Source organism: Trachypithecus francoisi, unplaced genomic scaffold, assembly GCF_009764315.1.
Source record: "Trachypithecus francoisi isolate TF-2019V2 unplaced genomic scaffold, Tfra_2.0 Lachesis_group12, whole genome shotgun sequence".
In the NCBI taxonomy this organism is placed as follows: domain Eukaryota; kingdom Metazoa; phylum Chordata; class Mammalia; order Primates; family Cercopithecidae; genus Trachypithecus; species Trachypithecus francoisi.
Genome location: NW_022681457.1, coordinates 69619814 through 69645899, shown reverse-complemented (window position 1 = coordinate 69645899; position 26086 = coordinate 69619814). Strand labels below are relative to the sequence as shown.

General features: G+C 49.9%; 1 protein-coding gene across 16 annotated transcripts in view; it reads left to right on the top strand.

Annotated features, from left to right (window-relative positions):
• Positions 1-26086, top strand: part of MROH7 (maestro heat like repeat family member 7) — a 91888-nt gene that overhangs the window by 55891 nt on the left and 9911 nt on the right. For 15 of the 16 annotated variants that reach the window (XM_033226247.1, XM_033226241.1, XM_033226249.1 and 12 more), the window contains 10 exons: positions 390-494; positions 705-840; positions 4933-5045; positions 5450-5626; positions 6093-6247; positions 9139-9277; positions 12711-12901; positions 18197-18334; positions 20740-20854; positions 25728-25868. In XM_033226247.1, the coding sequence (XP_033082138.1) occupies positions 390-494; positions 705-840; positions 4933-5045; positions 5450-5626; positions 6093-6247; positions 9139-9277; positions 12711-12901; positions 18197-18334; positions 20740-20854; positions 25728-25868 (1410 nt within the window). The remainder of the gene's footprint in view (positions 1-389; positions 495-704; positions 841-4932; positions 5046-5449; positions 5627-6092; positions 6248-9138; positions 9278-12710; positions 12902-18196; positions 18335-20739; positions 20855-25727; positions 25869-26086) is intronic. The other variant, XM_033226246.1, reaches the window with a different exon arrangement.

The following is a 26086-nucleotide window of genomic DNA, read 5'->3' as shown; positions in this document are numbered from 1 at the left end:
TGTTCTGCCTCTCTGTCTGTCTCACAGGCCCTGTCCCAGACTCTTACTCTCCCCACTCTCTCCCCATCCTCCCACTCTCTAAATGGCTGCCCATGGTTATAGCTGCTACCATATCTGTGCTCTTTCCATGCTTGTCCCTGCATCTCTCTTCTGTCTTCATGACTCTTCACATTTCATCTCTCTCCTCATTGACTTCCTTCTTGCCTATAGTCTGTCGGTCCTATTCTGAACTCCATCTCTCTCTAAACCCCAAGAAGAGGAGGAGGGCTGTGGTGACCTTTATGCCTTCTCTGGAAGCTTCCTGCTGATGGGTGAAGGCTGGCCTGTCCACCCAGCAGCAGGGGCTGGCATCTAACCTGTAGTTCTGAGTCTTGCTTTTGATCCCACAGGCCCTGGGGCCTTGGATGAACTCTGGGAAGGCCCATGAGCGAGCACGGGCTGTGAAGAGCAATGTCTCTGTGTTGAACCACGTGCTTCTGACTCTACCTTTCTTTGTGAGTGGCCCCTGGGAGGGGTAGAGACTCTTAGGGAGAATCTTCCCACTTCTGAAGGAGCCTGTGCCTCTGTTCAGGGATTCCCAGGTGGCTCTTGCCATCTTCAGAGGGCTTTGTTTTCTGGGCCAGACTATCCACCTGTGTTCACCATTTAATGTATAGCATTGTTGAACCTATAACACTCAATCCCTAAGATTGCAATACAAACAGATGCCCTTGGGGTTCCCGGCGCTGGGGCTTCTGCTGGGGAGACTCATCCTTCGCATTGGGGATCCTGATGAGGAGATTGGCCGGGAGGCTCTGGACGGCATCATCATCCTCTACACTATCCTGGAGCTCCAAAAACGTAAGCCTTATTGCTTCTGAAGGAAGTCTTCTGAGTTGTTGCTCAGTCTGGATTCAATAAAGAATCAGCTGGAGCCTTGGCATTAAGACACTGGTGGGAGATGGGGGAAACCAGCACAGGGTCAGATGGGGACTTTGGAAACTGGTGTGAAGCCCAAGACCCCATAGAACAAGGGGACAAAGGCTACAAACAAAACTATTTTGATTTAAGCAATCTTGCTTTTTCTCATCCTTCCAAGCTTAGTTTGTGACTATCATTTTCATATTCCCTTAATACTAGGTATACCTAAGGATAGTTCCCCTAACACCTTGTTTTCCTGTCTGTTTTCCCCACTAGAGACTATAATACTATGAGGGAAGGGCAGGGCTGTATCTTGGTTAGCCCTGTATTCCCCAGAGCCATCTCTGGGCTTGGCACATGGTGGGTGCTCAGTGAATATCTATTGAATGAATGAACAAAGAACAGCTTCTGTCTTAGAATCCAGAGCAGCTAAAGCTTGTAGTTGAGAGAACTTTCCTTGATTCAGCTTCAGGGAGCAGTTAGTGATGTGGTATGGGCTGATACAGGTATCCAGAGGCACTGTACCTAGAGGTGCACAGTATCGGCTGTCACTTGCCTCCTTCCTTTCTCCATCACCCTAGCTCTGCCCTAAACCAGGGGACCTTGGTATGTGGTTTAAACTCTTCTGGCTCTGGGGGTAGAGTGATCTATGCATAAGAGCTGCTTCTGTCCCTGCTTAGTGGTGTGACCTCAGGCAAGTGCTTTCTATAGGCCTAGATTTCCTCATCTGTGAAAAGGGTGCACTCAGATATAGTTCATAATTCATACTTTTTTTTTTTTTTGGACAGAGTCTGGCTCTGTTGCCTAGGCTGGAGTACAGTGGCACAATCTTGGCTCACTGCAATCTCTGCCTCCTGGGTTCAAATGATTCTCCTGCCTCAGCCTCCCTAGTAGCTGGGATTACAGGAACACATCACCACACCCAGCTAATTTTTTGTAGTTTTAGTAGAGACAGGATTTCACCATGTTGGCCAGGCTGGTCTTGAACTCCTGACCTCAAGTGACCTGTCTTCCTCGGCCTCCCAAAGTGCTGGGATTATAGGTAGAAGCCACCGCACCTAGCCTAAATTCATGCTTTTTGAAAGATTAAGTGAGATCTTTTCTAAGAGCATATGTGAAGGTACTAGCTCAGTGCTACACATTATAGGCACTTGTCATATAGTTCACCTTTTCCTGTCCCTTCAGGCTTTTGGGCTTTATCTGGTATCCTCACTCTTCTTGATCTCTAGCATTTGGGACAAAGATTTGGTCCCTGGGAGATTTACCCTGTTGGCCAGGAGCCACTCACATCTCTGGAGGGTGGGTGAAGGTGGTATAAGCCATGTTAATAACTGGCTTTAGGGGTAGGAATAGGAGCCTCTGTGAGTCTATTCTGGCTCGGGAGGCTGCCTTTTTTTTTTTTTTTTGAGAGAGAGTCTTGTTCTGTTGCCCAGGCTAGAGTGCGGTGGCATGATCTCACGGCAGCCTCAATCTTTGAGGCTCAAGCAATCTTTCCACCTCAGCCTCCTGAGTAACTGCGACTACAGGAGCCCGCTATCATGCTTGGCTAAATTTTTTTTGTATTTTTAGTAGAGATGGGGTTTCGCCATGTTGCCCAGGCTGGTCTCGAACTTCTGGGCTCAAGTGATCTGCTTGCCTCGACCTCCCAAAGCGCTGGGATTACAAGCATGCAACACTGCACCCTGCCAAGGCAGCTCATTTGAAAAAGAAAGAAAGAAAGAGAAATAAGTAGGAATTATAGACCCAATTAGGGTTGCCAGATTTAGCAAATAAAAAATACAGGATACCCAGTAAAATTTGAATTTCAGGTAAACAATGGATAATTTTTAGTATATTTGAGACGTAATTTCACTAAAAATGATTTGTTTATCTGAAATTCAAATTTAACTTGTTATCCTGTATTTTATTTGGCAACCCTAGGCCAAACTTGTACTCTTAGATTTTATTTATTTTTTTCTTTTTTTAGCAGGCAAGAACCATACTCTTAGATTTGTTTGTTTATTTATTTATTTATTATTATTATTTATTTATTTATTTTTTGAGATAGAGTCTTGCTCTGTTATCCAGGCTGGAGTGCAGTGGCTCAATCATGGCTCATTGCAGCCTCAACCTCTCAGGCTCAGGTGATCCTCCCACCTCAGCCTCCAGAGTAGCTGGGACTATAGGCACACGCCACTATGCCCAGCTTATATATTTATTATTATTATTATTTTTTGAGATGGAGTCTTGCTTTGTTGCCCAGGTTGGAGTGCAGTGGCACGATCTTGGCTCACTGCAACCTCCGCCTCCCAGGTTCAAGCGATTCTCCTGCCTCAGCCTCCTGAGTAGCTGGGACTACAAGTGCGTGCCACCGTGCGCGGCTAATTTTTGTGTTTTTTAGTAGAGTTGGGGTTTTGCCATTTTGGCTAGGCTGGTCTCGAACTCCTGATCTCAAGTAATCTGCCTGCCTCAGCCTCCCAAAGTGCTGGGATTACAGGTGTGAGCCACTGCACCTGGCCCAGCTAATTTAATCTTTCTCTCTCTTTTCTTTCTTTCTTTCCCTTTCTTTCTTTCTTTCTTTCTCTTTCTTTCTTTCTTCCTTCCTTCCTTCCTTCCTTCCTTCCTTCCTTCCTTCTTCCTTCCTTCCTTCCTTCCTTCCTTCCTTCTTTTCTTTTCTTTTTTCTTTTCTTTCTTTTTCGGAGTCTCACTCTGTCTCCCAGGCTGGAGTGCAGTGGCGCGATCTCAGCTCACTGCAACCTCCACCTCCCAAGTTCAAGACATTCTCCTGCCTCAGCCTCCTGAGTAACTGGGATTACAGGCGTGCACTGCCATGCCCGGCTTATATATATGTGTATATATATATATATATATATATATATTAGTCAGAACCTGAGTCTGCCTGACTCCAGGTCTTAAGCTCGACTCCAGGTCTTAAGCTCCTCTCCTTTACAAACAGCACATACACTTGGTCCATGTGATCACTCTGCCTCAGTGGCCCTTTCTCGTGCCCAAGTCCTGTATTTCTTGAGGGGATCCAAGCTGGGCTGCAATAAGGGCTCAGGAAGTGCACCTGAAATGTGTTCCCTTCAACTGAAAATATGAAGCCACTATGTGCCGGGTACTATCATAGGATATGGGGACACAGGAGTGGGGGAAAGAGATTAAATAATCCTTCTTTGGTGAGAGTACCTTCTTGTTGTCGGGAGATAGGCAGTGAACAAAATAAACAAGTAACACATATAGCAAGTCAGATGATGATAAAAACTGAAGAAAAGTAGATAAGGATTGGTACTACCAGGGGTAGGGGATTGCAATTTAAAAGAGGTATTGCCGCACGTCCACCAGAATGGCATAAATGAAACAGACAATGACATGTGCTGCCAAGAGGTGGAGCAATGGGAACTCTCATGCGCTGCTGGTGGGGTACGGTTGATTTCCCATCATAGAAAACTGTTTGGCAATATCTCCTGTAGCTGAACCTATGCTTAGACTATGACCCAGCAATCCACTCCTACGTATCCAACTAACAACTGTGTAGATATACTCACCAAAAGACACACTAGAATGTTCTTAGCAGCATGACGCTTAGTAGCTGGTAATAACCCAAATGTCCATCAAAAATAGAACTGATAACTAATCATAGCCTTTCATACTGTGGGAAATTATACAGCACTGAGAATGAATGAAAGAACTAATGCTGGTGCAACTGTGTGGATGAATCTTATCCATGTAACGTTGAGTGGAAAGAGACAGACATCAAGAATAACACGTGTCCATTTATATCAAGTTCAAAAGCAAAAACATCTCTCTAAGGGTTAAGAAATTAGAATAGTATTTAGCCAGGGTCAGGGAGAGGACTAGTGATCGAAAGAAGTGCACAAGAAGGGCTTCTGGGGTGCTGATCAGGTTCTGCTTCTTGACCTGGGGGTGGCTACAATGGTGTGTTCACTATGTGAAAATGTATCAAGCTGGTTCCTTATGATGTAGGGACTTCCTACATGTATGTTTAACAAAACTAGGGAGATCTGGCCTCAGAAGGTTCTCTTCTTGCAGGAGCCAGAGATAAGGAAGAGACCAACAAGAAGGAGCTATATGAGAGCAACAAGCATTTCCTGGGGCCCTATAACCCTGTGAGCCCGTGCCAGAACATCCTGCGGGTGATCGTGGTGACTGCCTGGTGCCCATCCAGCAGCGGAGGGTGGGGAGTGAGGGGGGCAGCACCACCTGGTCCCAAAGCCTTCTTCCCTTCCAGCTTTCCAGGCTTTGTAGGACGCCTTCCCAGCCACCCACACCTGTCCTGAGTGCCCTCCTGCTCCGTCTGTGCCACAATGCCTGGACTTCCTTCTCCCTTACGCATGTCACCCTGTACTGGGTGCAGGGACATGTTTCTCCTACATTTGTAGCTCCTTCCCTAAAGGTTCAACACTTATCTGTTAACTGAATATTCCTGGCCCTCCCTGCTGACCTCTGCATGTGGGCGTCAGGCAGTGTTTGTGCCTCTGTGCACAAAGCTCGAAGCTCAAAGCTTGGGCTACCCATCAGTGTCATGAACTCAGCACCTTTGTTTCAGGAATTTGGAGACTTCCTGGGACCCCAGCAGATAAAGGACCTGTTGCTGGCAGCCCTGGAAGGGTTGAAAGGCAGCTCAGAGGCTCCAGGGAAGGACTCCAGGGAGATGATGCAGCTGGCCTCGGAGGTCACGCTCAGCTCGGTGCTAGAGTGGTACCGCCACAGGGCACTGGAGGTGGTAAGGCCTCCTGGGGCCAGGGACTGAGCTGTCACTGGGGCTCGGGAGCCCCCTGCCATGGCCTGCTCATCACTGGCCTACCTGACAGTGGGCAGGGTGGGGAATACCTGAGCCCCCTAAGCTATGGGGCAGGGAAGGGGTGCTGGTGGCTGAGTTCTAGATGCTCCCACCTTGAAGATTTTCTCTTACCAGCCCTGAAGGAGCTCAACTGACTTGGTGGCAGGTGGAGGTGGGTTTGGCGGTGGAAGAGGGTGTAGGGAAGCATAGTAAAGAGAAACTAGCTCACTCCCAGGGAAGGGCAGGCGCTCTGCTTGCCTCTTCCTCTCTCTCTCCTTTGGGCCTTCTCCCCTGTCTTCTAGTCTGTCACCCGCCTCCCTCTCCTCTCACCTTCCTGCTGCCCCCGTGCCTCCCTTGGCTTCTCCATTGGGCTGTCCCCCTGCTCATGGTTGCCCCGGCTGTGCCCCAGATCCCAGAAATCATGCAGGGCATCTACATGCAGCTGAGCCACATCCAGGAGCCTCGGGCCCGCCAGGTGGCCCTGCTGCCCATTTCCCTCCTGGCCAGCTCCTTCATGACCGAGGTGGTGGTGGCCCTGCTCATGTGCCCCCTCCCACTGAACAGGTACCAACTGAAGGGGTTCCCAGCCACTGCATCTTACAGGGTTCAAGCAGCCCCCACCCCAGGTTGGGGACCCCCTTCTGCCCAGATAAGCCCCTCGCCCTCCCAGATGGCCCCTCTTCTGTGATCTGGGTGTTTATGACAACCATTAAGCACTTCCTGAGCACTGCTGCTGTCAGTGCCGACCATTACAGTAGTCTCTCCTTCTCACAGCATCCCATTCTGCAGATGAGGAAATTGAGGCTTAGGGAAGTTTCTTGCCCTAGGTATTTACTGAGCAAGCAATAGAACAGAGGACCTAAACTCAGGTCTAACTAACTACCAGCCCAGAGCTCTTTAACAATGCCATTGAAAGGAGGTCTGAGTGCCTGTCCTGGCTCTGCCTCCAGTTGCCGTGTGGGTCTTGGGTAGCCCACCTGTCCTCTCTTTGCTCCATATGCAAAAGAAGGAAATGATCCCTGCAATCCCACCCCCGGTGGGTGGTCATGGCAGAGTAATGCAGTCAGCCGTGTTGAGAGCCTGCTCGGGCCTGGGCCCGTGTGGAAGGGTGCTCCATGCTCATTGTCTTCAGGGAGCTCATGATCTGATGGGCAGAGGGGACTGTGGTCAGATGGTGAGCTCGTGGGCAGCAGAGGTCAGTCTGGCTGGCCTCAGCCTCCCAGCCCAGAAAATGCTCCACCATGTCTTCTTTGAATGAGTAAAACAAGGCAGTGAGTGATCCACACCTTCGGTCGGTTGTTTGAGAGCCAAAGAACTGTGCAGAGCTGTACAAATGGGGTGTGCTTCAATAAGGACAGTTGATGTCATTCATAGAAACCAAGAAGGTCAGTCGGGAAGGTTAGGGTCCAGCTGGCACATCCCAGTCTCCCACTTGGAAGAATTAAACCCTTTCTGGCTCTACTCCCCACCAGGGTTTTTTTTCTTGGGTCCACTAAGCAGTCAGACTCACAAGACTACCGGGGACCTCACCTGACATCCGTCACTCAGGATACAGCACAGGGCAGGGTCAGGAGCTCCTCTTTGTGGGGGTCCTTGCAGCAGCCCCCACAGCAGGCCAGACAGAGGCATCCAGGGCACAACATTTAAGGAGATAGTCTCAGGTGCCAAGTCTGCACTTGTGTGAGCCGGAGAATGAGGGCTTCCTTAAAGTTGGCACCCTGGATGCCTCACTTTCCTTACCCTAGTCTTGGCCCTGAGTCTAGGAGCTGGTCTCTTGGGCCTCCCAGGTGAAAGCTCAGGTGTGATGAAAAGAGACCCATAGGGTGTATATGGGAGCTGCCCTGGCTTAAATGGCACAGGCCTCACAGGGACCACTATCTTTTACAATATCTTGGCTTTGCTTCCAGGGTCCCCACAGGGACAAACCCAGTTACAAGGGTAACTGCATCCTGGGAAGCTCAATGCTATAGTGTCCCCATCAGTTTTTATAGTTAATTTATAGTTCCTCCCAGTCCAGATGTAATTTACCAGTGGAGTCATTATTACCATAAGTAATGTTGCCTAGCAACATAGTTGATATACTATATCAGGTTTCCAGGGGAACAGAGCTAGAAAGTGAATGGAGGGTTGAAACACTCTTGTAGAAGGGGAAAGGTTTTTGTTAACCCTTTAGCACACTGGTCTGCCAGTGTTTACAACACCCCATGACAGGAGTTTGGTTGGGTGCAGATGCTTTTCCTTGCCTGGTGTACTGCCTTTTAAGGGATGGGAGCAGAGGCTCCCTGATATTATATGACAAGTTCAGGATCCTAGCCCCAGGCTGCTCAGCTGCCTCCATTCTTGCTCCTTGGTTAGAGGAATGAGCACAGGCTTTGAAGACATCAGACCTGGCCACATCTTGACTCTGCAGCTGTGTAATCTTGGACTGGTAATTTCATCTCTCTGAGCCTCAATTCCTCATTTGTAAAACGGGAATAACAACACTCACATTAGGGTTATTGTGAGAATTCAGTGATCTTGAGTGTCTTGAATTCTTGTTCATGTCTGTATTCCGCAAGATTTGCCCAGGGCCTGGTGTACAGTAAACGCTTAGCTAATATCTGCCGAAGTCATACATTGCATGTGAAACATTTGGCATAATACCTGGGAAATACGGTTTCTTTTTTTTTTTTTTTTGAGACGGAGTCTTGCTCAGTCGCCCGGGCTGGAGTGCAGTAGCGCGATCTCGTCTCACTGCAAGCTCCGCCTCCCGGGTTCACGGCATTCTCCTGCCTCAGCCTCCTGAGTAGCTGGGACTACAGGCGCCCGCCACCTCGCCCGGCTAATTTTTTTGTATTTTTAGTAGAGACGGGGTTTCACCGGGTTAGCCAGGATGATCTTGATCTCCTGACCTCGTGATCCGCCCGCCTCGGCCTCCCAAAGTGCTGGGATTACAGGTGTAAGCCACCGCGCCCGGCCTTTTTTTTTTTTTTTTTTTTAATAAGACGGAGTTTCGCTCTTGTCTCCCAGGCTGGAGTGCACTGGTGCGATCTCGGTTCACTGCAACCTCTGTCTCCCGAGTTGAAGCTATTCTCCTGCCTCAGCTTCCCGAGTAGCTGTGATTACAGGCATGCACCACCATGCTCAGCTAACTTTTTTTGTATTGTTAGTAGAGACGGGGTTTCACCATGTTGGCCAGGCTGGTCTCGAACTCTTGACCTCAGGTGATCCACCCACTTCGGCCTCCCAAAGTTCTGGGATTACAGGCATGAGCCACCGTGCCCGGCCAGGAAATAGGGTTTCTCATCCTTCTAGATCCTGACTTTTTGGGAGTGTGTTCTGGACTATTCCTTGCAGGTGTGCCCATGGATGCCATTTCATTGGCATCTTACCTTCCCCCTCCTGAAACCATTTGGAGGCTGGGTGAGCCCCACTGCCTTGGCCACCACTAATTGCCCCCATCCCTGACCTCTCAGCAATGGAGCAGAGATGTGGAGGCAGCTGATACTGCGCAAGCCCAGCTGTGATGTCCGAGATCTCCTGGATCTGCTCTTGGGCAGCCTGAAGGAGAAGCCTGTCACCAAGGAGGGCCGCGCTTCCATCGTGCCCCTGGCGGTGAGCGCCCAGTCGGCCAGCCCCTATCACTGCCTATCCTGCCCTTCCTCTCTCCTTCCCTCCTGCTGAGCTCAGCACACCCAGCCTCCAGTACCGCACTCTGCCAGTAACTAGTTGTGTGGTCTTGGGCAGGTCTCTGGCTCTGGCTCTTATTTGTGGTTCACTGGGGACAGTAACAGTAGTGTTATCTATGGTGACAGCAGCAGCCTGAGATAGGGGAAAAGAGTGACTTGGAGTCACAGACAGTCTAAATCCTGGTTCTGGCTGGGCATGGTGGTTCATGCCTGTAATCCCAGCTCTTTGGGAGATGGAGGCAGAGGATCACTTGAGGCCAGGAGTTTGAGGCCAGCCTGGGCACTATAGCAAGATCCCTTCTCTATTTTTTAAAAAAAAATCCTACATTACCATTTTGTGGCCTAGGTAAGTCACTTCCACCTCTGTGAGGCTCAGTTTCTACATATGTGAATAGAAATAATATATTTCTCATTTGGCGGCTGTGAAGATTATGAGATAACACATTCATTCATTTAGGTGACACAATGTTTAAGCACTTCTTGCTGCCACACTCCGAGCTTGACACTGGGAACACAGAGGGAAAGGCAGCTCTGACTCAGGAAGCCAACTGGGCTGAAGGGATGGATTTCCCTCTGCCTCTATCACCACCCTGGTCCATGCCAGTTGGGTAATACCCCTGCTCACCTTCCTGATTCTGCTCCTGCTCCTCCAATCTGTACTGCAGCCAAAAAGTCTTTGAGAAATGCACATCGCCTTTTCTCAGCCCCCTGATGGCTTTTCATTGTCCCCAAGAGTGACACAGTGCTCCTACCTGTGGTGAAGGCCCTGCATCCCTGGCCGGCTTCCCCACCCTCCATGGTCCTCTTGTTTGCTTTGCTCCAGCCCTCGGGTCTTTGCCAGAACTTCATCCAGCCATGCTGTCTTGTCACAGGGCCTTTGCACATGCTGTTTCCTCTACCTAGAATGCTCTCCACCAAGCTAGCTTCTACTCATCCTTCGGCTCTTAACTCCAGCATCACTTCCTCAGGGAAGCCCTCCCCGATCTCCCTGACCTGGCCAAATCTGTACATATTGTATTTTGCTTCACATACTTTGTATGAAAAGAGTTTACACCAGTTGTCATTTGACAACACCGCAGAGGATCCTTTGGATAATCTGTGAGATGCATGAAGACAGTGCTGTCCCGCTGTGCTCCACGATATCCCCAACGTCTTGCATACACCTGGCGCATAGTAAGCACTCAGAAATGTTTTTGTTGGGCTGATTTATTTATTCAACAAATGTTTAGTGAATACCTCCTCTATACTATGTGCCAAGCACACTTGTAGGTTCTGGGGATTCAGCAGCGAGACATTCTGGTGAAGGGAAGCAAATAAAGATACAGTAGATGAAGGAGAGGGTAGTATTATCCCATTACAGAGGAGGATGCTCCTGCTTACAGACATTCCATGTCACCCCCAGGTCACCTAGCTAGCAGTGGTGGTGCTAGGACTCAAACCCAGCAGATCTTCTGCTTCCAAATCCTGTGCTTCACTCCCGTATCTCTCTGCCTTTGTCCTCCAACACTGAGTTCTGTGCATAAGGCACCAGCACTCCTTCCCTTGTAATTTGGGCATTCATCCTCTTCTACAATTGGTGTATGTTAGTGTATTCTTTAGTCACTCATTTGTGCTTCTTGTTCAGCAAGCATAGTTTAAGCGTGGATACAGCCTGAACTCATTCTTATCTTATGGCCCTGATAAATCATTTGAGCAACTTAGAGCCAAAAGCAGAGCCCTATGACACATCACTAGGGACTTTTCCCTTACACCACAGACTGTGTTCTTTGGATGTAGTCATTAGCTTTGGGCTGCTGAAAAAGTACAAGGGCTTTGAGTTCAAGAGACCTGTCTTAGCTCTGCCACTGCCTCACTATATAACCATGGTCAATCACTTCCCCTCTCTAGCCTTGGTGTTTATGTCTGTAAAACGGGCTGTAATAACTCCTGCTTTGTCTATCTTACCTGTTGAGAAAGGGGAGATAGTGTGTGTGGAAGAACTCTTAAGCTGTAAAGTGCAAATTAACTGCCATTTATTGTTCTCATCCACCACATGTTAGGTCACTTTTCTCCAAGGGAACGTGTCAGGGGTCCTTCCACTTTGCAGTTAAATGCTTTCCTCTTGGCCCAGATGCGTGGAGTCTTTTTTTTTTTTTTTTGAGACTGAGTCTTGCTCTATTACCCATGTTGTTGGAGTGCAGTGGCACGATCTTGGCTCACTGCAACCCCTCCACTTCCCGAGTTCAAGCGATTCTCGTGCCTCAGCCGCCGGAGTAGCTGGGACTACAGGCACCTGCCACCACACCTGGCTAATTTTTGTATTTTTAGTAGAGATGGGGTTTCCCCATGTTGGCCAGGCTGGTCTCAAACTCCTGACCTCAAGTGATCTGCCCGCCTTGGCCTCCCAAAGTGCTGGGATTACAGGCATGAGCCACTGTGCCTGGCCTGCATGGAGTCCTAATGGCACAGCTCAAACCATTGATGTATAAAGCATGCTTTCCTTCGCCCTCTCATTCAGGCTCTAACACTCCTGTGGGACTGGAAGGATGATGATCAGTGACTCCACTTTTCAAAGATCTGAGGCCCAGAGGTGCCAGGGAGTGGTAGAGCCAGAATGAGCCATGAGTCTTGTGACACCAGCCCATCATCCGCTCCCCACCCCCTAGTATTGCCCTTCTGCCAGTTAGAGAGGACTTGGTGGGTCAAGTATGAGGGTGGGCCCAGGCCAGATCCAGAGCTGGACTGGCAGGTGGAGAAGTTGCCCCAGGTCACCAGTCCTTGGGGGTAGAGCTGGCATTTGAGCCAGGTTCTTGCTCAAGGCCTGGTGTTGTTTTTCTTGGCTGCTGGCCTCATGGGAATGGGAGTGAGGACAGCCTAGTTTAATGGCCCGGGGTGAAGAGGCCAGCCTGGTGCCCCTTACATTCTGTTTACCTGTGTTGTGAATGAGGAAGAGGCACAGCATGCTGTAGTTGGTATCAGAAAACCTGGGTTCAAGTTCCAGCTCGGCCCCAAGGGGCTGGTGACCTTGAGCTAGCAGCCTCACCCCTCTCAGTCTGCTCCTCACCTGCAAAATGAGATCAAGACTCTTTACCTCTCAGGAGGTAGAAGCGATTCTTCCACCATGATTCTTCCAAGGTTGCATAAACATCAAAGCCCTAGACCAAAACTAAGGGGTGGACTGTTGTCCTTGCTCTGGGACAGGGCCTACCCAGGGAGTCAGAGGTCTGGGTCTGTGGGGTGGGGAATCCTAGCTTCCCCAGGCTGGGCCAGAGAACAGCAAAGACCCAGATCCTACCTCCCAGAGAGGCAGTCCAGGCCCCAGCCAGGAGTGCTGGGAAGATGGGCCACAGCATCCCAGCAGCCTCTTCTCTGCCCCATAGGCAGCCAGCGGCCTGTGCGAGCTCCTGTCTGTCAATAGCTGCATGGGCCATGTGAGGCGCATCTACCCCCAGCTGCTCCTGGCCCTGCTTATTCAAGTCCATTACCACATTGGCCTCAACCTGCCTGGCTACGTGGCTTCTCCCAAGGACACCAAGAAGGGCGCACAGCCCTCTGCCTTCGTACCTGTGCGGTATGCTCTGCCGTCTCTCTTGACCCTGCTGTCCCTGGTGGTGGGAAGGGCCATCCAGCCGGAGCCTCCAAAAGTCTCCAGGCAATCAATCAATAGAAATTAGCTTTGGGACTAGAAGAGAAAACAGAAGCACACTTTTATTAGAGCCAATAATTCATTAAGCAACTGTTTTTGAGCACCTGATCTGTGCATTACACACTGTGTTTAGTCTGGATCACAGGAAAGAATCAGCCCTCCCCAAGGAGTTCACTCTGTACTTTTTCTTCCTTCCTCCCTAGAGATATTATGTGTATTAGGTTTGTATCCAAGGCCCAAATACTTTATTTTTTATTATTAACTGAAGTAGATAATATAGGCATATGGGTAAAATACTCAAAAGACATTAAAAGGAAGCTTCCTTCCCTGTCCTTACCCCAGTTACATTCCCAAAGACAACCAAGTTCTTCATGCCCTCCCAGAAGAGGATTATGCAGGGATAAACACATTTGCTTATATTCTGTATTTTTACAACAATGGCAGCACCTCACACTGCTACACATTTTTTGCCTTCATTATATACTGTGTCTTAGAGACCTTTGTATTTTAGAGCTGTCTCCTTGTTTATTTATTTGAGATGGAGTCTCACTCTGTGGCTCAGACTGGAGTGCATTGGCGGGATCTCGGCTCACTGCAACCTCCGTCTCCTGGGTTCAAGCAATTCTCCTACCTCAGCCTCCTGAGTAGCTGGGATTACCAGTGTCTGCCACCATGCCCAGCTAATTGTTTTCATTTTTAGTATAGACAGTGTTTCACCACGTTGGCCAGACTGGTCTTGAACTCCTGACCTCAGGCGATCCACCTGCCTTGGCCTCCCAAAGTGTTGGGATTATAGGCGTTAGCCACTGCACCCAGCCAAGCTGTCTCCTTATTTTTAACAGCTGCATAGTATCTCTACATATAGGATCCCAGTGCACCATAATTTATTTAACCAGGCTTCTCTGGATTTCAGTGATTTCCAGCCTTTGGCAATTACAAGGCTGCAGTGAATTTGCTTATTTATATGTCTTTATGTGTACATGCGATTGTATATGTAGGACAATTCCTGAAAGTAGAATGGGCACATTAAAGGGCTTCTGCATTACATATTAAGGTGATAGAAAAAGCTCCTGACCATTGCATGATAAAGGATAAAATGGAGTGACTCCTAAAACATCCAGTTTGCCAAATTGCCTCCCAAAGAGGACACTGCCACCAGCAGTGCAGGAGTATCTATTTCCCCACACCCTTGCCAACACAATGTGTTATAAAACATTTTTATCTTTGCCAATATTAGAGTTAAAAAATGGAATTTTGCTGTAGTTTTAGTATGTGTTTCTCTTATCATGAATGACATTGAGTTTGCTTTTTTTCTTTTTCTTTTTCTTTTTCTTTTTTTTTTTTTTGAGACAGGGTCTCACTCTGTCGCCCAGGCTGGAGTGCAGTGGCGCAAACATGGCTCACTGCAGCCTTGACCTCCCAGGCTCAAGCAATCCTCCCACTTGAGCCTGACTTCACTGCTTGAAGTCAGGAGTTCAAGACCAGCCTGGCCAATATGGTGAAACCCCATCTCTACTAAAAATACAAAAATTAGCCAGGTGTGGTCGTGGGCGCCTATAGTCTCAGGTGCTCAGGAGGCTGAGGCAGGAGAATCACTTGAACCTGAGAGGTAGAGGTTACAGTGAGCCAAGATTGCACCAGTGCACTCCAGCCTGGGCATCACAGCGAGATTCCGTCACATCGTTTGTAGAGATGGGGGTCTTGCCATATTGCCCAGGCTGGTCTCAAACTCCTAGGCTCAAGTGATCCTCCAACCTTGGCCTCCCAAAGTGCTAGGATTATAGGTGTAAGCCACCATGTCCAGGCCAGAAATCTTTAATTTTCATATAGCCAAGTTTATCAGTTTTTACTTCTGTGACTCCTATTGTGTGTTATGCACAGAAAGGTGCATTTAGAGAGGCAGAGGGCAAGTAGTTGTGTAGTGGCCTTGTGTCTGAAAGTCTTGGATTCAAATCCTGGCTTCATCACCTAGAACATTGTATTTTGGGTAAATGAATTTTATTTCTTGACACTTGGTTTCCTTGCCTATGAAATGGATAAATGATTCCTGCCCCACTGGTGTGCTGTGAGGACCAGATAGGGTTGCATCCCAGCAAGACACCATTTGTCAGCAGTGCGGCCAGTTCCCATTCCCCTCCTGCTCATGCTTTTAGGTGCCGCCCTGAGAGCATCACCCAGAAAGCTGACGGGCTCTAGGGAAAAAAGGAGGCACTGGAGGGGGAGGAGGAACACATATGGGAAAAAGTTCTTGACCTTGGAGTGATGAAAGGTGTGAACTGCCAATGCAGAGGCTGTGGCTCAACTGAGGACATCAAGGAGAAGCTGGAGGAGTGCCCGAGTATCCACCTTACCTCAGCGTCTCAGAAGCAGCCTGAGAGGCAGAAAAAGCAGAGGCAGGCATGTGCCAGGCTGAAGGGGGGCCAGAAAAGCCATGAGATGTAGTGGTCTAAATGGTGGCCCCCAAAAGACATGTCTGTCCAGAACCTATGCAGGTGACCTTATTTGGAAAAAGTGTATTTGCAGATATAATTAAGGATCTCAAGATGAGGTCCTCCTGGATTAACCATGTGGGCACTGAATCCAATGCCAAGTGGCCTTATAAGGAGAAGAGAGGCCCAGACACAGGGGAGAAGGCTGATGAAGAAAGAGAGTGAGTGATGTGGTCACAAGCCAAGGAGTGCTGGGAGCCACCAGAAGCCAGAAGAGGCAAGGAAGGATTCTCCCCTGGGCTCTTCAGAGGACTGTGGCCCTGCTGACACCTTGATTTCAGATATCTGGTCTCTAGAACTGTGAAAGAATTTGTTTCTGTTGTTTTGAGCCACCCAGGTTGTGGTGATTTGTACAGGAAATGAATCCTCAGGGGTATGGCACCGGAACAAATTGTCGGTGCTCCAGACTGCAGTGATGAGGTGCACAGTCTGTGAATAGCTCCACAGAGCGTTAGCGCACAAGGCGGTCACATCTTCCCTAGAAGAGAGGCAGGCTCTGGTAATAAGTGCAACAATTACCCCTGCAAACAGCTTGGGTTTGAAGGAGGAGGAGGGAGTGGCCTGAGAGCTTGTCCTGTGAAGCCCGGTTCCTGTGCCTTCCAGGAACGTGAAACTTTCAGCAGCCCTGGGCTTTAAAGCAGCTCCAGCTGGATGCAGTGGCCCACACCTGTAACCCTAGCACTCTGGGAGGCTAAGGCAGGAGAATTGCTTGAGGCCAGGAGTTTGAGACCAGCCTAGGCAACATGGCGAAAATCCATCACTCCAAAAAAATAAAAAATTAGCCAGGTGTGTGGTCCCAGCTACTCAGGAGAATAAAGCAGGAGGTTCGCATGAGTCCAAGAGGTCAAGGCGGCAGTAAACCATGTTCGTGCCACTACACTCCAGCCTGTGGGACAGAGCTAGACCCTATCTTAAAAAAAGGAAGCAACTTCATGTCATATCAATCATTGGCTCTGGTGTCCCAGTGCAGGTACAGAGAATGAATATTTGAAGGTGTCCCTTGCTCCACTTTGCTGAGAATGCCTTTTAGAAGGGTGAAACTTGCAGAGTGAGTGTTTGGGGACACAAGAGCCACCCCATCACCCATAGCACAGCCCTCCTCCCAAGAGTTTCCACTCTATTTTTCCACCAAGCAGCATGGGCGCCATCTGGGCTGTCGCAGGTATAACTTTGGGAATGGGGTGAGAAGGGAGGGAAGTGAGGCCCGGGATCACCTTGGGGTCAGGGTGGGAGGGAGGGGGAGGGGAAACCCAGGATCATTTTTGTGAAAATATGAAGCCTGACTGAGGGAGTGAGGTGAAGTGACAGAGAGGATCAACTACGAATGATGCAGTTCTGAGTTCAGAAGTTTTGGCCCAAATACATATTCGTCACGCAACAAATGAGGACTGGGAGGGCTGGCCAAGCCGTGGCTACCTAGAACCTCTAAGTCAGGTCATTCCCTTCTGAGCTCCGGAGATCAATCTGTGCCCAAGCCAGTTTGTAAGAAGGTGTCCAAAACGATGACCCTGGAGATAGGGACACACAGGGAGGGGAGGGTGGTCCAGTCACCGGATGAACATATGCAGGAGGCTCATTCTGTTTTAGGTGAAGGTGCTAGTGCCCGAACTTGAAGAGAACAACCTTTCTTCAAACAAAAACCTGTACATCTCAGCTTAGCCATTCAGCCAGTACTTGCAGAGGGAAGAGATTGGTGATGGGGGAATTGGACAACGCTCTGAGCCTGCCTGTCTTTCTCCCTCCCTTTTGTTTGTAACTCTGAGTGCTGAAGGCATTGCCAGTGGGGGACTATCATTGATAGCACACATTTCAAACAATAAGCACAGAGGTTGAATGATTCCAAAATTCTGGCCTCAGGAGAAGCTTTTATTTTCACACTGGATTAATATTCATTACAAAAGCAAAAACATGAAAATGAAGGGCAAGTTTCTGAGGATTACCTGATTACTTAAGTCCTTTCTTTGGAATCATGAGAGCCATCAGCTCTCAGTATCATCTGAGGTATGTCCACAAAGTGCACCATAAACTCTTTCAGCAAATGTTTAGGTTTCTGGAAAACTTTGTTTAAATGTAAGCTGTGTTCTATACAGTGTCAGTTTTTATTTTAATAAAAGTCTATGTAGGCTGGGCGCGGTGGCTCACGCCTCTAATCCCAGCACTTTGGGAGGCCAAGGCGGGCAGATCACTTGAGATCAGGAGTTCAAGACCAGCCTGGCCAACATGGGAAATCCCCATCTCTACTAAAAATACAAAACTTAGCTGGGTGTGGTGGCGCAGGCCTGTAATCCCAGCTACTCAGGAGCCCCAGTCTGGTCAGTTGGCGGGTCATAAAAGCTCCCCAAGGGCTGCTGCTGGGCATCCAGTTTGAGAATCATTCCTTAAGTGTCCTGAGTTGGAGAGGGACTCGGCCCAGTTAGGAGACTGTGAGTGAGCAGAGAAGCTGCCTGCCCAGCCCATGGCTGATGCGGAGTGGAGGGTGAGAGAGAGGCTGGTCCCAGAGGTAAAAGCACAGCCTTCATAGGGAGGTGGACTTTGCTTCTGTTTCCTCTCTTGTTCTAAAAGCTAATGATTATTTGTAAAAAGTCACCCTTTGTGGATACACTGAATACCCCTACCTAACATGGTGAGGAGAAGTTTGTCAGGCCAGATGGCAGGAACGGTCGGGGTGGAGGGAGGCTTGGCCTGCTAGAGCCCGGGTAGGCATGAGGTCTCAATTGCCTTGTCTTGGCAGCTGGGTGGTGAAAGTGGTGAAAACCCTGCTGCTGAGGATGGGCTGCTCTTATGAGACCACCTTTCTGGAGGACCAGGGTGGCTGGGAGCTCATGGAGCAGGCGGAGAGCCACCACCGCGGAGTGGCCCTGCTGGCAAGGTGAGTCCCAGGACCACCTTGGGGTTGGGGTGGGAGGGAGAAAGAGGGAGACCTCAGGATCTTTAGATGGACTTGGGTTTGCATCTCTCTCTGGGCAAGACCCTTTCCTGTCTGTCACCTCTTCGCTATAGTGGAGAGGGTGCTGTCTTCCTCAGCAGGTAGACAAAACAAATGTTAAAGATGGCACTCACTCTTCAGCCATTCCTGGCCATTGTGGAGCACTTAGGCTATCCACAAAGCACCTTTCCTTAGTGCATTATGAATTTAGTTCCCATGCCAATACAGAAACGGTAGTATAACTGAGTTGTTGAGGTGTGGCCTTGGAGATGGCCTGACTGCATCTGAACCCCAGCTTGCCACTTGCCACCTGTGTGACCCGGGACAAGTTCCTTCCCTCTGAGTCTCCACTCTCCCTCAATAGCATGGAAATAATAGTCAGACCTACCTCTGAGGGTTGGGGAGAGGATTAATTAAAGTACTTTGAACAGCCCCTGGCATATGGTAAGAGCTCCACACAGGCTAATTTTTACTATAGTTATAGTCACTGGTGGGGCAGGGGTGATTAATATATATTTTGCACAGGAACATGCCAAGTCGGGAGAGGAATTGTCATGTGTCCAAAGTCAGACAGGAAGTGGCAGAGCTGAGAAGTGACCTGCTGACCAAAGCTCTTCCCTAGGCCACGCACAACTTCCCATGGGGTCAAGAGGGAACACCTTGATTCCAACGCTGTGGCTCCTGCAGGAGAGCCTGCATCTTAGCCCTGCACCCTGAGTGCTCCTGGTGGTGCTTTCCCCAGGATCTCAGGACACAATCACATTTGTTGAGCACTTACTATGCTCTAGGCACCATGCAGAAAGCTGTCACATGGATGATCCTATTTAATCCTCACCATGACCAATGAAGTAGCGTATTTATTTATTTATTTTGAGACAGAGTCTTGCACTGCCGCCCAGGCTGGAGTGCAGTGGCGCGATCTCTGCTCATTGCAACCTTTGCCTCCTGTGTTCAAGCGATTCTCCTGCCTCAGCCTCCAGAGTAGCTGGGATTACAGGCATGCGCCACCATGCTGGGCTAATTTTTGTATTTTTAGTAGAGATGGGGTTTCACTATGTTGGCCAGGCTGTTCTCAAACTCCTGAAATCAGGTGGTCTGCCCGCCTTGGCCTCCCAAAATGTTGGGATTACAGGCGTGAGCCACGGCCCTTGGTGAAATAGCACTATTATTATCCCAGCATTATACATGAGGAAATGGAAGCCCAGAGAAGTTAAGCATCTTTCCCCAAGTGACACAGCTAGTGCTGTGGCCAGGATTTGAACCCAGCTGTCTCATTCCAGACTCCAGGCATGGTTGTCAGACTGCACTACATTCACTGAAAGTGGAGCGTAACGCGGTGCTCCTCAGACTTGAATGTGCAATGGAATCACCTGCCGGGCCTGTTAAAACACTGGTTGCTGTGCCCCCACCCTAAGAGTTCCTGCTTAGTAGATCTGGGATGGTGCACTTCTTTTTTGAGATGGAGTCTCACTCTGTTGCCCAGGTTGGAGTGCAGTGGCAGGATGTCGGCTCACTGCAACCTCTGCCTCTGGGGTTTTAAGTGATTCTCCTGCCTCAACCTCCCAAGTAGCTAGGATTTCAGGCATGCGCCACCACACCCAGCCAATTTGTTTTGTATTTTTAGTAGAGACAGGGTTTTACCATGTTGACCAGGCTGGTCTTGAACTCCTGACCTCAAATGATCTGCCCGTCTCAGCCTCCCAAAGTGGTCAGGCCTGAGCCACCATGCCTGGCCTGGGATGGTTCACTTCTAACAAGCTTCCAGCTGATGCTGATGTTCTGGTTGGGTGGGGGTGGCACTTAGAGGACCACTGGCTTAGTAGAATGAACCAGGCAGCTGGAACGTGAGCCCTTGGTTGGGGCTCCAGCTCTGCCATTTTCTAGCTCTGTGACCGTGGGCAGTTCACACTTAGAGCCTCTGTTTCCTCACCTATGAAATGGGGATAATAACAGTAACCTGCTTCGAAAGATCAGATGGAGTAACAATGTGAAAGCGTGTGCCTGCTGCCTGGTGCTTGGTGAGTGGGCCTTCACATTCTCTCCTTCCTCTCTCTGCTGCCTGACGTGGTCCTGTGCAGCTGAGGGTCTTCAGCCTGCCTCTCTTATTGATTTGTGCTGTGCCCTCAGGCAAGTCTCTTTCCCCTTCTGGGCTTCAGTTTCTTCATCTGTTAAATGAAGCAGTGAAACCAGATGACCTCTGAGATCCCACCCAGGTGGAAAATCCTGGGAATGCAGGAATCCAGGTGATCCTGGCTTACCCAGGATTTCCCGTGTCACAAGCAAATTCCCCCCACCGGTCCCCCTGGGGCTGGAGACCTGAGGGGACTGCTCCTCCTCCCCACCCCCAGGGCCATGGTGCACTACTCCTGCCAGGAGCTGTGTCGCATCCTCTACCTGCTCATCCCGCTCCTGGAGCGAGGCGACGAGAAGCACAAGATCACGGCCACCGCCTTCTTCGTGGAGGTACCAACAGGGGCAGCGGGTACACAGTGGGAGCTCCTCCTGGGTCTCGGTTCACGTCACTGGTCATTTCTCCTATGCAAACAGTACTTTGTGGTTTACAAAGCCTTCCCATGGGCGTGATTTCTCTTGACTATGATGACCTTGTTGGTCTCCTTCCCTCCTCTCCCTGTCTCTCCACCCTTTACCCTGTTCCACTCTTTTTTTTTTGAGACAGAGTCTCGCTCTGTCGCCCAGGCTGGAGTGCAGTGGCTGGATCTCAGCTCACTGCAAGCTCCGCTTCCCGGGTTTACGCCATTCTCCTGCCTCAGCCTCCCAAGTAGCTGGGACTACAGGCGCCCGCCACCTCGCCCGGCTAGTTTTTTGTGTATTTTAGTAGAGACGGGGTTTCACCGTGTTAGCCAGCATGGTCTCGATCTCCTGACCTCGTGATCCGCCCGTCTCGGCCTCCCAAAGTGCTGGGATTACAGGCTTGAGCCACCACGCCTGGCCACCCTGTTCCACTCTTAACCAGACTCCCCTAGTGCCCAGGGAACCAACAACCTTTGCTAGGCACCTCTGTGTATCAGGCACCAGACATATAAAGGTGAATTTGACTCTACCCTGCCCTCAAGGAATTTTTGGTGTGGCAGAGGACACAGAGGACACCCCAGTTATAACATGGGAGTGATGCTAGTGAGTGATTGGGCTATGATGGGGCCATCCAGGCTGTGGTAGGGAAATAAGGGACTTGAGGGAGGGAGGCATCAGGGAAGGAGGGTTTCCTGGAGGAGGTGACATCTAAGCTGAGTGTGTGTTGGGGAGGTGCTGGGGAGAGGTGAGTCAGGAGAAGTTGGTAGGGACAGACCCAGAAGAGAGGGACTTGCTAACAATAATAGTTAATATTTATTGAGCACTGACTATATTCCAAGCATGTTCTAAGAGCTTTACACACATTGATTCATTTGGTCTCATACTAATCTTATGACTTAGATACTATTCTATGCCCCATGTTAGAGAAAAAAAAACCCTGAGGCATCAGTTTAAGAAACTTTCCCAAGACCAGACAGCTTGTAAGTGGCAGATCAGGATTCAAATCCAGACATTCGGGCTCTAAAACCCTCCCCTTTCCTTTTAGTTTTTAAAAAAACGTGGTAAAATATACGTAACATAAAATTGGCCATTTTAACCATTTTAGGTGTACAGTTCAATGACATTAATATACTCATTGTTATGCAACCATCACCACCATTCATCTCCAGAACTTTTGTATCTTTCACTACTGAAACTCCACACCCACTAAATGCAAACTCCCCATTCCACCTCCCCACAGCCCCTAGTAACCTCTGTTCTACTCTCTATCTCTATGAATTTGCCTCTTCTAGGTATCTTATGTAAGTGGAATCATACAATATTTGTCCTTTTGTGCCTGGCTGTTTCCCTACACATAATGTCTTCAAGATTTATATATATTGTTGCATGCATCAGAATTTCCTTACTTTTTTTTTTTTTTTTGAGATGGAGTCTTGCTCTGTTGCCCAGTCTGGAGTGCAGTGGCGTGATTTTGACTCACTGCAACTTCTGCCTCCCAGATTTAAGCAATTCTTCTGTCTCAGCCTCCTGAGTAGCTGGGATTACAAGCAAGTGCCACGATGTCCGGCTAATTTTTGTATTTTTAGTAGAGATGGGGTTTCCCCACGTTGCCCAGGCTGGTCTTGAACTCCTGACCTCAAATGATCCGCCCGCCTCGGCCTCCCAAAGTGTTGGGATTACAGGCGTGAGCCACCGCCCCGGCCAAAATTTCCTTTCTTCTTAAAGCTGAATAACATTTCATTTCATATACATACCACATTTTGTTTATCCATTTGTCTGTTAACCACCATGCTTACCTAGCTCTTGTGACCTGATGGTTGTCATGAGGCAGGTCTGGGCTATCACCAGGGTCTGTATAGTGAGAATCAGAGGCAGGAGGCTCATTGTCTGCTTGGATAGTGTGAAGGTTAAGGAGGGCTTCCTGGAGGAGGTGACATTTAAGCTGAACCTTAAAGTTTGCCAAATGAACAAGAGGCAGCATCGACATCCTAGGTGCTTTTGTCGTCTTTTCTGCCACTCCAGGTGGGCTGTGAGTTGGGAGAAGGGACCATGTCACATTGGCATTGCACCCCCAGGTGCCCCAAGAAGTGGGGATGGGATGGATGAATAAACACTGCCTGGCTCTGCAGGTACCAGCAGAATGTGTCACCTCCAGGGAGAACAACCCTGGCCTTGGGGTTGGGAGTCCTGGGTTCCAGCCCCAGCTCCACCCAGTTCTAACTCTAATTTCCCTGACCATGGTGAGGGAAAGAGAAAGGGAAACTACCATTTCTTACAGGCCTACAATGTGCCAAACACTTGTGTTGACCTCTTTCAAATGTTATCTAACTAATCTGCACAGCAACCCTGCTGAGAAGGATTTGTGACACCCATGCTTAGGGGAGTTAAGGGGAATTTTTCAAGGTCACAGAGCTCAGAGAGTCCAGAGAGATTCAGAGCAGGCCTGCCGGACACAGTCCTCCATTTTGGTCAGCCTCTTGGGAGAGGCACTTCTAAGTCTGTCAGTGGCTACCACATGGGTTCTTGTATGAGAGGAGGGAGGTTGGATCTTGCCAGACCTTATGGGGCATTCCTGTGTCCACCACAAGGTCAGGGACTCTAGGTTTAACTTGTCCCCAGCATTCCCTGGACTCCTGAGCAGCGGCCCTTCCTCCCTGCAGCAAGGGTCTTTGCCCAGGTTCAGTCTTCTCCACCTCCCCAGAAGAGGTGCCTGCTCCTGGCCAGAGTCAGCCTCCATTAAAGCCGTGGTGCTTTGATGCAGCTCAGACGCTGCCCCCCACCCCCAGCTCGTCCCCTCTGCCCTGGCTTCCTGTCACCCTCTCTGCTGTGATGGTGTGTGTGCTCCCTTCTCCCAGTGGCAGTGAACTCCTTAAGGGAGCTGTGCCACCTTGGGCAAGTCACTTCACCTGCCTGTGCCTCAGTTTCCTCACCTGTACTATGGAGATGATGACTTGACCATCTCCTAGAGTTTTGATGAGGATAGTGAGTTCACATAAAGCACTTAGAACAGTGCCTGGCACATAGGAAATCCTATCTGTGAGTCAGTTAAATTGCTGTTAGGGTTCTCTGCACAGCAGGCCTGAATATTGGTGGTGTAAATTGGTGGAGGGTGGGGGATAGGTGGAGCCCCTCCTTTTCTGCCTCCTCCCCCTGGTGACCTGTCCTGCCCCTCCTCCAGCTGTGCCTCTCCCCAGCTCTTTCCTCCCACAATGCAGAACCATGGGCTCCACAGTCACAGCAGATGTCAGGCAAGAGCATGGAGGGGAGAAGCATTTATGAGAGTGATGCAGCGGGCATCGAAGACCTGTTGGCTGCTGTGGGTGTGGAGGCCAGTGGGGGAGAGGAGGGAGATGAGGGTGAGGCTGGTGTGCAGCTTGGACGATGAGGGGCTGGTAGTGCTAACCCTGCCACAGGGAGTTCAAGAGGAGGGCACGCCTAAGGAGGAAAGGAGTCAAGTTTCTTTTTTTTTTTTTAGATGGAATTTCGCTCTTGCCATTCAGGCTGGAGTGTAGTGGGGCCATTTCCGCTCACTGCAACCTCCACCTCCCAGGTTCAAGTGATTCTCATGCCTCAGCCTCCTGAGTGGCTGGGATTACAGGCACCCGCCACCATGCCCAGCTAATTTTTGTGTTTTTAGTAGAGATAGGGTTTCCCCAAGTTGGCCGGGCTGGTCTCAAACTCCTGACCTCAGGTGATTTACCTTCCTCAGCCTCTCAAAGTGCTGGGATTATAGGTGTCAGCTACCTCGCCCGTCCTTCCTTCCTTCCTTCCTTCCTTTCTTTTTTTTTTTTTCTTGAGGTGGAGTCTCGCTCTTGTTGCCCAGGCTGGAGTGCAATGGTGCAATCTTGGCTCACTGCAACCTTTGCCTCCTAGGTTCAAGTGATTCTCCTGCCTCAGCCTCCCGAGTAGCTGGGGCACATGCCACCACGCCCGGCTAATTTTTTGTATTTTTAGTAGAGACGGGGGTTTCACCATGTTGCCCAGGCTGGTCTCGAACTCCATACCTCAGGTGACTCACCCACCTTGACCTCCTGAGTTGCTGGGATTACAGGCATGAGCCACCGTGCCCAGCCCGAGCCAAGATTCATGTTGGACCTGAACTCATGCAGCAAGCAGTCCCTGAGCACATATTCCACACCAGAGTTGATGTCAGCTAACAGGGGCCCATGGAGGAACAGCTCAGGTTTTGTCCTCAGGGAAGCACCCCGTTGGATAGGGGAGGCAGATGGAGGCACTGAAGGTTTCCAGGTGTTGCTTCGGGAGGAAGCCCAGGGCACCCAGGGGCCCAGGGAAGGAGGCACTCAGCCTAAATGAGGCCAGGGGCAATGTCAAGCCTAGCTTCAAGGCTCTGAGTTTTGGTTGGAGCCCTGTGAGGTGGCAGGGGTCAGAGTGGAGGTGGCATCCCAGCAGAAGGGCATTTTGCTAGCACAGAAGAGGTGGAACAGCCTGGGTAGTTCAGGGAACAGGGGACAGCTTGGTTGGAAGCTGGCTGACTGGTGGTGAGGGTGTGGGCTGGGGGGTGGGCATGCTGCTGTTAATGAGGCCACAGGGCAGGCAGAGGCCTGACAGTAAAGGCAACAACAGGCAGTTATAGGGGCTTGGAGCTGGAGAGTGACACACTCAGCTTTGCCACATGGTGCTGATGGACATCAGACGGAGACTTCCAGCAATCTGTTGGTTTCGCAAGTCTGAAGCTCTGGGCAGAGCTGAGCCTGGTATCCAATGTGCAATCCCAGTGCATGGGAGGCCAGGGGCCTGCCCTGCCTGCCTCAGCCTGGGAAGTAATGACCTTTTGCTCCCTCAGCTCCTCCAGATGGAGCAGGTGTGCCGGATCCCTGAGGAATACTCTCTGGGGCGGATGGCAGAAGGCCTGAGCCACCATGACCCCATCATGAAGGTGCTGTCCATCCGAGGCCTAGTCATCCTGGCCCGCAGGACTGACAAGGTGAGTGGGAGGCAGAGGAAAGCCTGGCCCACCCAGGCCCCAGGCTGGAGGAAGGACAGAGCTTGGCCATTATAGTCCCTGAGAAGCCCACAGCTGGAATCAGAGACCATTTCTATCTCAGCCTCAGTTGCTCCATCTGTAAAATAGATATCCTTTAAAAATCTATTTTATTCCTTTTGAATAGTTTCTAATCTAGGTTTTTCACAATGATTCTAAAG